Below are 13,632 nucleotides of genomic sequence, written 5' to 3'. Positions count from 1 at the left end.
TAATATTCATATGTGTCGGTAGGTGGCAGCATATGACTACCAAGGAAATGAGACATACACTTTGAACTAAACTAATAGCAGAGACAGGGTTGCTATGGTTCTTTTGTTCTTCTTCACTTTTTCTACTTCCCAATGTGTGCCTTTTACATGGTATCTCTTTGTGATTTGTGAACTTGTTAGTATTTCATTATGTTATTAATTCTTTTTTTTCTCTCAATAAATAGGTGGGAAATACACCAAGAGTGATTTCAAGGAATATGAAAAGGAACAAGATAAACCATCCAATTTGGTTTTGAAAGAAAAAGTAAAGCCAAAACAGGAGTATCCTTTACGGGAATCATATGCACAACCATCCACTGTGTGGATCATTTGAGAAGGAACAGTTTATTGTCACAGCTTTTCAGTGTCTCCTATAGACTTTGCTTTTTCATTATACTTTGTATTGTGGAGAATGTTAGATTTGAAAGAAACCTTCTACCTAAATATTTTACCTCCTACTCTTATACTAAATATCTTCCTATGCTGGGTGGTGGTGGCACACAGAGGCAGGTGGATCTCTGTGAGTTTGAGGCCCACCTGGTCTACAGAGTAAGTGAGTTCCAGGACAGAGAAAAACCCTGTCTTGAAAAACTACAAAACAAATAAAAAAAAAAAAAAAAAAAGGAAAAGGAAAAAAAATACCTTCCTACTTACCCTGTTCTCAAATGATCGCCAGGTAAATTTGTTATTTTTACATATACTAATGTTTTATGTTATTCATTCTCTTATATTTAATTTCCTTATCTAGATAACAAAATCTTGTAGTTCTTTGTCACATAATTAGATAGCTTTTTTTCCTGCCTAGTACATTGTCATTTTAGCAGCAAAGATTTGCTAAATCTTTCTTTAGTGCTCCTTCTTGTTTAGTGCAAGAGTTGACATTTACAGGATTAAAAGCAAATCTGTCGACTTGACCATGTAATTCAGGTTCTTCCAAGTTTTAAACTAAGACAAGTACAAAGCAGTGAAACATACTGTTCATATTATGTCATTTTTATTTGTTCGACTGATTTTCCCATTATAAACCTATCACTCCACACATTGCAAAGGTCATTTCTTTGGCAATCATGTCTGGTAAATGACATCTTTGTTTCCTAGTTTCTGTTGATGGAAAGAGGTTCTCTTTTCCTGTGTTACGTAGGCATGTCTTCTCCAAATATTCATCAAGGAGAGATGAGTATCAGGTTGGCCTTTAGATATTAGCATTGTGATGTGTTAGTCTGAAGGGAGCTGACAGCATCAACCTAAGAGGCTCACAGGCAGCGAGACCAACAAGCTGAGGTTGCTCCTTACAAAAGGGTGTTAGAAGGCATGTGCTTAAAGCTTAGCATCATAACAGCATAGATGAGTATGTGCAAATGTGACCTTCACATCTGTGAACCACTAGAAGGGGAGTGTATAGGACAAATAAAGGGAGTGTAGCTGCAGAGCATAAAGCATAGATGTTACCAGGGAGGTTGTTCTGACTGACCATAAGGAAGTCAATGTATTGCTTAAAGTTTGTAGCACCAAAATGTTTTAATGAATGCTAGTCAACCATTCTACTAATCGAGTTTACTCCAACCCTTGGTACTATTTTCTTTACTCATCATTTACAAAGTTTAGGAGGGTGGGGTGCATGCATGAAGTTCCAGTTACTCAAGATGACGCAGCATTGCTTGAGCCTATTTGATGATAAGGCTTGTGACTTAGTATCTTAAAAAAATAAAATCTATGTCTTACCTATTGCAAACATATATCCTCTTTTTTTCATACACATGCCCTTTATACACAACTGAAACAAATTTTATAGGTTTTGTGTTTTGTTTTTTCTGACAGTGATGGGGATTGAACCCAAGACTTGCACATATGAGGCAATTGCTCTACCACTGAGTTATACCCCAGCCAATGGTATTTTTTTTAGGTAGTCTCAATTTCTTATTCTATGTGACTTCTAAAATTGCTAGTTATGAACCATAAACTCTACAACTCATTAGTTTGAAGAATACTGGAAATAATCAGACATAGTATAAAAGAGGAAAGAAATTTTAGATAATGAATAATGGGTCTGACTATCCATCTCTCGCTGTCTTGTGGAAAGCTAGAAAGCATTCTTAACTTTTTGATCTTATGTGTATATGGGATATGCACAGGGAAAGCCTAAGCAGTGCCACAGTGAATACCAACATTAAAATAAAAGAAAACAGACATTAGATTCTGGCCCTTAAAGGACATGTCTGTGTTGACTCTGGTCCCAGATGCAACTAAAGTAGCATTTGTATGTGAGGCTTCCTCACATCCCAGAGCTCAGCCTTAAGAGAGAGTACCTTAGAGATTGAGATTGTCTTTACACTAGTTTATGCTTTCTTTTAGTTTATTTTTTTTCACACAGGGTCTCACTATGTAGCTGTCCTAGAGGTCACTAGACCAGAGCTCACTATATAGACCAGAGCTCACTATATAGACCCGGGCTCACTATATAGACCAGGGCTCACTATGTAGGCCAGGGCTCACTATGTAGGCCAGGGCTCACTTTATAGATCTGAACTCACTGTATAGATCAGGGCTCACTATATAGACCAGGCTGGCCTCAAACTTGCAGAGATCCTCCTGCCTCTGCCTCCCAAGTTCTGAGATTTAAGGTGTGAGCTACCACCATCCAGTTTATGCTTTCTTTTATTCTAAGGCTTTATATTATATTAGAGAAATTGCTCATTTCTGATTGAAAACATTGTTATTATTATTATTGTTGTGCTAGGATCAAACCCAGGGCTTTCGGCATGATAGAAAGCATGCCACTACAGAGCTACACCCTCAGCTCCAATTTAAAATTAAAATTTAAGTAATATATTTTATATAAAATTTAGAAAAGATTTGCTCACTTCTATCACATACACAAATGGTGCTTTTTATTTTTTCCTTTCAAGCCTTTATCTTTCATAAAGTTTGATGAAGTTAAAATTACTCTATTGTATATGTAAGGTCTCACTCTTTCCCTAGGCAGGTCTTAACTTTGTAGCCCAGGCTAGTCTCAGGTAAATCTTTTTTGCCTGAGCTATCTGAATAGCTGGGATTACAAGTATTAATGTTTATGAAGTTTTTTTTAAAAGTTGTTTTTTGAAAATTATGTTTTATATATGTGTGTCTGTGGATAGGCATGTGCATATATTGTGGATGCCAGAGAGGATGTTGATCTCTGGGGCTAGAGTTACAGGCACTTGTAATCCAATTGACATAGGTGCTGGAATGGAACTCAGGTCCTCTAGCAGAGTAGCCAGCTAGTACTCTTTAACTGCTGAGCCATCTCTCCTGCCTATGTGGTTTTGTTTGCTTGTTTATTTTGAGACTGGGTCTTACTATGTAACTCTGACTGGCCTGGAATTCACCACATACACAAACTCACGGAAATCTGCCTGCTCTGTCTCCTGAGTCCTAGGATCAACTGTACAGTATTTGACTTAAAGTTTTTTCCCACTTTTAATTTTCATATAGGCCTTCCTAGCCTTTAAGAAATAACTATTAGTAATTCCTTTTACATTATATCATGCTATGATACTAAAATTTATTTTATTATATGTTATTAAATATTGTTCCCATTTTTTAACAACTAAAAACGATACTAATGTGTATATCTGTGTTCACATAACTTAGTTTTATTGCTATAAACTCTTAGAAGAATTTCTGTGTCATCACTGTTTGTTGCTAAATCCTCTCCTACCTGACCTGAGAAGAGTCATGCAATGCACCTTCTATCTAAAGAGTCTCTCTGGCTTTGAGGTTCATAACACCTTCAGTTTTTCTAGTCAATGACATGGCTTGTTTTCTAAATTAAGTTTTTTTCATTATCAACAAATATATTTTAATTTCTATTCTACTTACAGTTTTCTCCCAGTGGTTATTGCCTGGTTGATGCCAGGGTCCCTTCCATTTCTCTTGACTATGATGAAGACTGTGTTACTTGTCTTAGAGATGCACTCTGTGCTTTCAGAGGTTATTTGCTGAAAGTTACATTGAGCTTCATGGCCTCTCTTGTTTACCATATTTCTTATATTTTGCTTCCATTATTTATCCTATTTGTCCTTAATTAAATACTTCAGTGCAAAATATGATCTTATATTAGATGAGCAGGCAGAAGACTCAAAATCAAGTCACTCACACACAAGTAAAAAACACAAAAAGAAAACACGTCACTGTTCTGAAGAAAAAGATGATGAGGAATACATGCCAATCAAAAATCCTAATCAGGTATTCCTAACATACAGGGTTAAACATGGAAAAATCAATGTTTTATCCTTTTGTACAGTGCATCTTGGTGGTGTAATTTAGGAGGTAAGGGATAGTTTTGAACAGTAATCTCCTGCTCTGAGCTATAGAATGAACACACAGAGTAATGAGCTTTAATTTTAAAGACTATATCCCACAGGATATAAATTTGTTTTCAGAGTAATTTAAGTTATAGATTTTCACATTGTAAGCAAGAATGATCTCCTTACCTACGGATACTTATTTTCATAAAAAATGTGGCTATGTTGAAAAATTGCATCTCAATTTGTCAGCGATTATTATTATTTAATTTATGCATGTCTGTTAAATACATGGTGCTTGACATTGGAGGTCAGAAGAGAGAGGGTATTGAATCTCCTGGAACTGGAGTTACAGGCAGTTAGGAACCACATTATATGGGTGATGGGAACCAAACATGGGTCCTCTGGAAGAGCAGTAAATACTCTTAAATACTGAGTCATCTGTCAACCCCTCAGCACTTTAAAAACTTCAAATTAAAAAAGTGTGTGTATGTATATTTGTGTGTAGTGTATGTACATGGGGTATGCATGCAGGGAAGCCAGAGGAGGACACTTGGTGTCTTGTTTTATCACTCTCCATCTTATTCCCTTGAGGCAGGGTCTCACTGAACCTGGAGCTAGGCTGGTAGCCAACAAGCTCCAGCAGTCCTCCTGTTTCTGCTCCCCATAGCACTGTGGTTACTTGCCCAGGTTTTTATGTAGTTCCAGGAATCTGAACACAGTTCCTTATGCTTGTACAGTCAGTACTCCTACCTGAGGCACAATCTCTCTAGCCCCTTAATTTTATTTTAAGTCTTCTTACATGTATGGCTTTTCTGTTAAATAGTCCCTCCACTTCTTCCCCATTAGTCCCTTTGTTTCCCTAGGGCCTAGACAATTTCACTCCTGTATTTAATCTATACATACATGACTGTGTAAAATGTAGAACCACCAATGGGAGAAAACTTACACAGTTTGTCTTTCTGAAACTGACTTAATTTGCTGAATATGACTTTCTGGTTGCATTCATTTACTACATAGGACATCATACTTTATGGCTGAAAGAAACTTTCCATTGTAGATATTGACATTTTTCTCATCCATTTCACAGTTGTTAAACACCTAGTTGTGCCCATAACTTAGCTATTGTGAATGGTGCTACTATAAACGTTGATGATCAACATGTATTTTCTGTGCAGCACTGCTTGAAGTTTCCTTTGGTTTTGTTTGTTTTTTGACGGAGTCTTCTGTAATCTAGGTTGGCTTTGAACTTGATATGTAGTAGGAGCTGTTCTTGAATCCCTGATCCTGCTGCCTTCACCTTCCAATTGGTAGGAAGACAGGTGTGAGCTCTTAACCTTAGCCAGCCTTTGAGTCTATGTCCTGTGTATACTGTAGATGTAAAGTAAAAATAGCACTCATAATTAAACATCACCCCAAAGCTGTCCTGAACAGCACATTTCCTAAAACAGTGGCAATGAAAATAAATCATTTCTAGCCTATTTTTGCTCTTTGTTAAAGTTTAAAAAAAAAAAAGTCATTCCATCATAGCCCCATGCTTTTCTTTTACCTTGTCAGTCATTTGAGATGATCCTGATAAAGGAGAAAGATTTCAGTAGACTAAGGTGAGGAGGCAGGGAACACAGGATCATGAAAATGTAAAGCAGGGGACACAGGTGGAGAGATGAGTTAGGGTAAGCAGAGTCAAGGTTTTGCTGTTAGAGTTCAGAGTGACATTTTTGCACTGCTTGCCATTGATGTGACCTTGGCAACTTAACTTTGAGTCATAGTTTCCTTCTTTGAGAAGGAGATAATACTTCACAGAGAGGTTGTTAGAATAAACGTGGGCAAGCATGTACAAGCGTTTTCTGTATCTGGCTAATCTCATCACTTCTGCTCCCGCACTGACAAGGGGCTACTTTAAAGTCACCTACAGTGGCTCTCCCTGTGGCTAGGATATTGGCTTGGATCCTGCTTCAGGTAGTTTGTCCCATTTTCTAGTTCATGTTAATGGATTGTGCAAAACAGCTTTCTGATTTATAGTTTTGTTTTCTGGCTTACTTTGTTTTGAGACAGGATCTTACTGCGTAGCCCCAGCTGGCATAGAATTCATTGTTAGATCTGGGCAGCTTCAAACTCATTTGCCTTTGCTTCTGCCCCTCAAGTGCTGAGCTGAAATGGTTTGTAGCTTTTAAAACAACAAGGGTCAAAAATTAAATCTAACTGAACACTGTGGTGGCACACATCTGTAATTGTAGTACTTAGGAGTTTGAAGCAGGAGGGATAAGAGTTTGAGTCCAGACTGAGCTCTATAGTGAGGCTCTGAGGGTTTTTTGTTTGTTAAGGAAAAATCTTCCAAATAGGACACATACAAAGTTTGCCTTGAACCCCAACCCATCCCCTTTTTCCTCTCTTGTAGGTGACAATGTATTTTATGTTGGTCTTCATACAACAGTGTTTTCTCTGTGTGTGTAGGAGGTTAGTATGTATGTGTAAGCATACTTGCCTGTGTAAGCTTTCTACCTCATTTTTGGAGTCAGTCTCTCACTGAAGTTGGTATTGCCATTTGCCTAGACTGGCTGGCTAGAGGAGCTCCCAAAATCCTTCTGTTTCCTCAACCCCAGCACTGGAGTTACAGAGTTATACTTCACACATGGATTTTGTGTGAGTGCTGGAGATTTGAATACAGGTCCTCAGTCTCTCCCTAGAGCTAAAAAATATTTTAGCAAATATATATTTAATAAATACTCCTATATAGCATACATTCTTATCCCTCAGTGTCATCTAACAGAGGCATAATCTCTCTCTTTTTATAGCCTGTTAGCTTTTTAAATATTGTCATCATTCATGTCCTGTTACAGATTTTATTTTTGGCTTTTCAAGACAGGGTTTCTCTGTGTTACAGCTCTGACTGACTGACTTGGAACTCACTCTGTAGACCAGGCTATCCTCAAACTCACAGAGATCCACCTGCCTCTGCCTCCCAAGTGTTGTGATTAAAGGTATGTGCCATCACTACCCATTTCCTTCTTCAAATTGTTTTTTTAAAGATTTATTTATTTATTAGGTATACAGTGTTCTGCCAGCATATATGCATGTGTGCCAGGAGAGGGCACCATATCCCACTATAGATGGTTTTGAGCCACCATGTGGTTGCTGGGAATTGAACTCAGGACCTCTCCAAGAGCAGCCAGTGCTTTTAACCTCTGAGCCATCTCTCCAGCCCCCCTGCTACAAATTTTTAACTATATCTTTGTCCATTCTTTCAAATGTTCCTCATATGAATAAATGAAGGTAAAAGCTATAAAGTAATTTTTTGTGTTCTTAAAATGTGAGGTAAGCTTTTTTATCCCCAGTTCACAACAAAGAAATTGTAAAGGAAGTAGCTTGTTACCGACCTGTAGTTTACATGTATAATAAGTGGTGGAGCCATAGTTTAGATCAGATTTACACTCCTGACTAGTCCACTACTGCATTCCTCTTCTTTCCTTAATCCTGTGGTATTCTAGTGAAGTATCCAGGTGATCTAACCAGAGAACCAACCTCCCTCCCACCCCTCCCTCCCTCCTCCCTCCCTCTAGAATTGTTATTCGTGTATGTGTGTGCATGCTAGTACATGCACACATGTATGTGTGGGGTATATGCTCTGGAGACTAAAGGAGGATGTCAGGTTTCCTGCTTTATCACTTTCCACCTTATTCCTTTATGTCAGGGCCTCTTACCAGACCTGCAGCTAGACTGGTAGCCAACAAATTCGAGCAATCCTACTGTCTCTGCCATCCTACAGTGCTGGGCTTACAGGCCATTCCCACTAAGCCATCTCCATAGCCTGCTTTCATTTTCTTAATTACTGTTAATTTAGTTTGGATCACCCCAGTCTTTTAAAATAGTTGACATAACATTCTTATGAATATTTAACATGTTTTCTACTAAAGGCTTTGAAGCCCATCTTGCTTTTAGCTACAAGTGTTCAAACCTGTACTTATGTATCTTCACTGAATCCAGGCCTGAGATAAATACTGTGTTTGAGATAATCAGAGGGTTAAAGAAATGCAAAGACTGGGTATGTTTTAAGTCCGTCTCTTCCCCACAGTTAGGAACCTTTTTATCCTACTGGAGGGGTGGTTTAAATTTTGTATTTATGCTTTTGTGCATATATTTGTGTGCAGGTATATATCTGTGTAGTGTGTGTGGGTTTTGTGTGTGTGTGTGTGTGTGTGTGTGTGTGTGTGTATGTGTGCGCGTGTGCGGGCGCGCATGCATGCATGCATATACTCCAGTATGTGGAGACCAGAGGTTCAAGTGAATTGTCTTCCTCTGTTGTTCTCCATATTATTTCCTTTGAGACAGCATCTCTACCTGAGCATAGAGCTCAGTGATTGGCCAACTTCACTGACCAGGAAGCTCTAGGGGTCTGTGTGCCAGTACTCCCACAGTGCTAAGGTTATAGCCACTTGTCCCTTGTTTTCGCATGGGAGCTGTGTATCTGATCTCAGGCCCTTATACTGGTACACAGGTACTTTATGACTGAGCCACCCCAGCCCCTGCTTTCTGATGACTTAGAACTTTATAGCAGCAGTCTTTTTCTTTTGGCGTGCAGTAAGGAGGAGGAAATGTTGTTGGCAGTTTTAAAAGAATTTTAAGGGCTGAGGAGATGGCTCATCAGGTTTAAAAAAAAAAAAAGCACTTGCCATGTAAATCTGATGATTGTGTTCAGTCCCTGGAACCTCCCTTTAAAAGGCAAAAACAAACAAACAAACAAAAAAGAAGCTTGCTGTGGTGCCTACCACACATTTATAATCTCTGCATTCCTGTGTTGACATGGGAAGTAGAAACAGGAAAGTCTCCTAGAAACTTAAGGATCAGTGTGGGAACATGCTACTCCAGTGCAGCAGAAATGACAAGAGAGAGCAGACTCTGTCTCAGCAATGTGAAAGGAAAGAACACCTGCTGAGAGTTGTCCTCTGACACCCACACACAGCCTTTAAGTTTTAAAATAATTTAAGGTGTTTGTAACTATAGAAGTGTTAGATTCTGAATTTTCGTTTTCTAACCTTTTCCCCATAAGTACATCAAAGTAAGTTTTGGGGTTTTATATTTTGATTTGACAGTATAGCTATATTAATTTCTTTTCTTTGTAGGAAAGCTCAGTATTGGTATTTTCTATTTTAGTCTGAAAGACACAATTACTAACAGGAACTTCAGTACAGGTTAAGTTGTAGGTATAGCAGGTGTTCCTGTGTGCTATTGTTTGCTGGAGAGTCCAGTTCCGTGAGGGTGCTTTAACTTGTTCTTTAAACTGTGGCTTGTTGAATGGCAGCCTTGCTATTCAGTTCAGAAACTCGTCTGTTTAATTTTCACCTTATACCTTAATTCCATAGGTGGTTTTGTGTTGTTTTGAGTTTTGCTAGGTTACGGGGAATTGAGTAGTATTTAGCTGCAGCTTGCCTATTGAGTAGTCAGAGTGGGTCTCAGGTCTCCAGATACCCATCTTTTGGGGATGAGCTGGAGACTGAACTCAGTAAGTACCCTAATATGTCTACCCCATACTTCCAGCTCAGACAGAGACATTTTTACTGTCCTGGCAGCAATAGATTATTTCTTAATTTACTTTTAAGGATAGGTAAGTAAGATATTTTCTTTTTCTAAAGACTATGTAGCATTGACTGGTCCAGAGCTCACTATGTATATCAAGCTGGCCTCAAACCTCATATAGAGATCTCCCTGTCTTTGCCTCCTAAGTGCTGGGATTAAAGGCATGTGCCTTAGTGTTTTATTTTTTTTTAAACAATTTTTTGTTTTTAATTTATGTATTTTTATTTTATGTGCCTCAGTGTTTTGTTGTAAGTGCCCACTCTCCTGGAACTGGAGTTACAGACAGTTGTGAGCTGCCATGTAGGTGCTGGGAATTGAACCTGGGTCCTCTGGAAGAGCAGCCAGTGCTCTTAACCACTGAGCCATTTCTCCAGACCCCTTATGTAAGAGTTTTAATACATCATGTATCAGCCCAGTTTGAACATGTAAAATGTATTTGAAGATATAAAGAGATGGCTTTATAAAACACTTTAAAGTTAATCAGGACTAGGGGATTAGTAGAATGTGTACTTAGTAATTAAAAAAAAAAAAATGAGCCAAGTGTGGTAACACAGGCTACTTAGGAGTTCCAGCTACTCAAGAGTTCAAGGCCAGCCTGCCAGGGGTTGCAGGGGTTGTCCATGCCAAAATTTGCAGTATCTACTTTCTTTTCATTTTAGCCTGGCTGATTCGCCTAAATCTTCTTTCTGCTGTGTTATTTGAATGCTATCTTCTTGTAGAATTATTAGTGGACTTTGGTAGTTTTACTGCAGTTCAGTGATGGGACCACATTTTGGGGAAGTGGAAAATGAGAAAATGGAGTATAAATGTATGTGATGAGAGCATTGGATGTTGCTCTAGGGCTGGGGATGTGGAAGAACCTGGCATGTACCAACCCTGGGTTTGTTTCTCTGACACCACTAAAACAAGAACTGTTCAGCGTTTACTTGGCTGCTTCACTTCCATGGCTTTGAATCTGATCCTTCAGCTCAACTGAAATAGATGTAAACCAATTAGATTTATCTAAAAAAAAATGATTAACTCTTCTGAGTTATTTGTTTTTATGTAGTTTTGAGCTTCTAGTATTAGTGGTAGTGCACACTGAAGCCATGAGTGCAGGTGACTGAGAGAAGCTGAGACTGGAGAAGTGTGAGTTCAGTACTAGCTTGGGCCACATGGCATGAACCTGCCTTAAAAAAAGAAAAAAAAAATGAATTTGAGAACGGGAGAGATGGTTCAGCAGTGAAGAGCATTGGCTGCTCCTCCAGAGGACACTAGTTCAATTTCCAGCACCACATGGCTGCTCACAAATGGCTGTGACTATAATTCCAGTTCCAAGATATCTGACACTCATACAGACATACAGACAAAATATTTAGGTACATAAGAATTTTAGAAAATGAATTTAAGCTGTTGCAGCAGCTTGCTAATTGCAGGTTTTTCTAGGCTTCATGAATTGACAGTGCTAATAAAGGGTTATTTTACTGACTGACTTTAAAACTGTATTTCTTTGACAGGATATCTACAGGGAAATGGGTTTTGGCCATTATGAAGATGAAGAAAGCTGTTGGGAGAAACAGAAGAGTGAAAAGAGAGACCGACGTCAGAACCGCAGTCGGAGCCGATCTCGAGAAAGGGACGGTCACTATAGTAGCAGCCACAAACCCAAGTACCAGACAGATCCTTATGAAAGGGAAAGGAGTAGAAAGAGAGACCGAAGCAGAAGTCCAAAGAAATCCAAAGACAAAGAAAAATCTAAGTACAGATGAGCTGGACGAGGTGGAAATGAATGGCTAGCAGGTCTGCTCCTGCCTTACCTGGAGCACTCACAGTCACAGCTAGCTCTACCTTACAGCCTTGCAGGTTCACACTGATGGTGGGGGGCACTGGAAGAGAGTGGGGCATTTTCTGTGTATACTTTTTTGTACAAATTTTATTGTTATGCATACATGGTAGCATTCATATTTAACATCTTTCATATTTTCAGTCCTTTTTAAATGAAGCATTTCATACCACAGATATCTGTAAATTGTATATAAGAAATAAATAGTAAGTTGTATACCTGGCTGTAGTAAGAGATGGAGTGTCACTCACTATGGAAGTTCCATATGTCCCTTCCCCCTCCAGGAATTATCATTCTGAGTTGTGTTTGCCTGCTGTTAATTTTATATAGTTTTGAATTTTATATAAATGATATGATATATGTTTATTTCTGTGACTTTTTTAAAGAGTTGATTGATTTTTTTTTATTAGGTAGTTGTAATGAATATGAAGCAGTTGATCTGTTGATGAGGTTTTGAGTTTTTGCTAGTTTTGTTAGTTTTTGCTAATCTAAGCAGTGCCACTGTGAACGTTTTGTCTGGGCGTGGTACTATCTAGCCATATTGTTTGAATTTTCAATGCATTTATAATTATGGTTGCTTAGTTTATCTAGTATGTGGATGTGTATGGGAGCAGGGGTAGCCACAAGAGTATCAGTCACCATGCAGCTTAGAGCAGTTGTTGCTCCATTGCATACATGCTTGACCACCAATAGAAAAGGCGTGACTGCATAAGAAGCTAGCATCCTGCCTAGGGAGATGGCTCAGTTGGTGCTGTGCTTGCTTCACAAGCACGGGACTGAGTTCAGCTCCTCAGGACTACATAACTAGGCTGACAGTGCATGCTTGTATCCCAGCACGGGGGAGGTAGGAGCAGGTGAAGCTTCAGGGTTAGTGAGAAACCTTGTTTCAAAAACTGTGATGGGGAACGAATGAGGAAGACACCTGACATTGACCTCTTGTCTCCACGTACGTGTACAAAATTGTGCATGCACGTGCACACAGAGATGAATAAGCAGAGTTATCCTGGAAAGACAACTGCAAGTGTTGCTTTCACAGATGATTCTAAAATGTGGTCTGGAAAAATGAGTAAGAGACAAACTGGGAACAGTGAGAAGTCGCCTACTGACAGCTGAGACTTGACTTAATAGCTCTGAAATATTGACATGGTAAAAGTTTATGCACCAAGCATTTCAAGGAAAAAATATCCTTTATTGCAAATGATGAGAAGCTGTTTTATTTTTCCTATACACTTGACAGTAATTTTATATACTTATGGAGGTGTAATATGTTTTGATATATGTTCATATTCTGGGACGAGTAAATCCATTTACAAATGTTTATCAGCTCACTTTTTTTCTTTGTTCTGGCCAAAGTCTGCTCTCAGGGATTTTGAAATCTATCCCATTATTACTAACTGTAGCTTATCTGCAGTATTTCTCAGACATTTCTCCCTTTCATCTAGTAGAAAACATACACCCTTTGACCCAAATCTCCTTTATTCCTTGTCTTAATCAGAGTTCTGTTGCTGTGAAGAGACATCATGACCACAGCAACTCTTATAAAGGGAAACATTTAACTGGGGCTGGCTTACAATTCAGAGGTTTAGTCCATTATTGCCATGGTGGGAAGCATGGTGGCAAGCAGGCAGCAGGAGGAGAAAGTGCCACACTGGGCCTGGCTTGAGCATCTGAGACCTCAGTGATGGACTTTCACCCCCAGGGGGCCATTTTTACTCAAACCACATTCCTTATCCCTATACCCTAGAGTCTGATCATTTCATTCTTGAATTCAACTTTTATAGACTCCTCTGTCATAAAAATGAGGTCACATAGAAGAATTTATCTTTCTGTGCCTGGCTTATGTCACTCAGCAGTAATGTCTTCCCAGTTTATTCATGTTGTTGCAAGTGACAGTTTCCTTCCTAAAGGATAAAC

General features: G+C 38.8%; 1 protein-coding gene across 1 annotated transcript in view; it reads left to right on the top strand.

Annotated features, from left to right (window-relative positions):
• Ppil4 (peptidylprolyl isomerase like 4) overlaps positions 1-13,036 on the top strand; it is a 36,989-nt gene extending 23,953 nt beyond the window's left edge. The window contains exons 11-13 of the mRNA XM_027402051.2: positions 225-321; positions 4,116-4,263; positions 11,393-13,036. Coding sequence (XP_027257852.1) covers positions 225-321; positions 4,116-4,263; positions 11,393-11,644 — 497 coding nt within the window. The 3' untranslated portion in view covers positions 11,645-13,036. The remainder of the gene's footprint in view (positions 1-224; positions 322-4,115; positions 4,264-11,392) is intronic.
• The last annotated feature ends 596 nt before the right edge of the window (positions 13,037-13,632 follow it).

The sequence above is a fragment of the Cricetulus griseus genome, chromosome 2, assembly GCF_003668045.3.
Source record: "Cricetulus griseus strain 17A/GY chromosome 2, alternate assembly CriGri-PICRH-1.0, whole genome shotgun sequence".
Classification (NCBI taxonomy): domain Eukaryota; kingdom Metazoa; phylum Chordata; class Mammalia; order Rodentia; family Cricetidae; genus Cricetulus; species Cricetulus griseus.
Note: the sequence above shows the minus strand (reverse complement) of the source record. Positions and strands in the feature narration are given on the sequence as shown.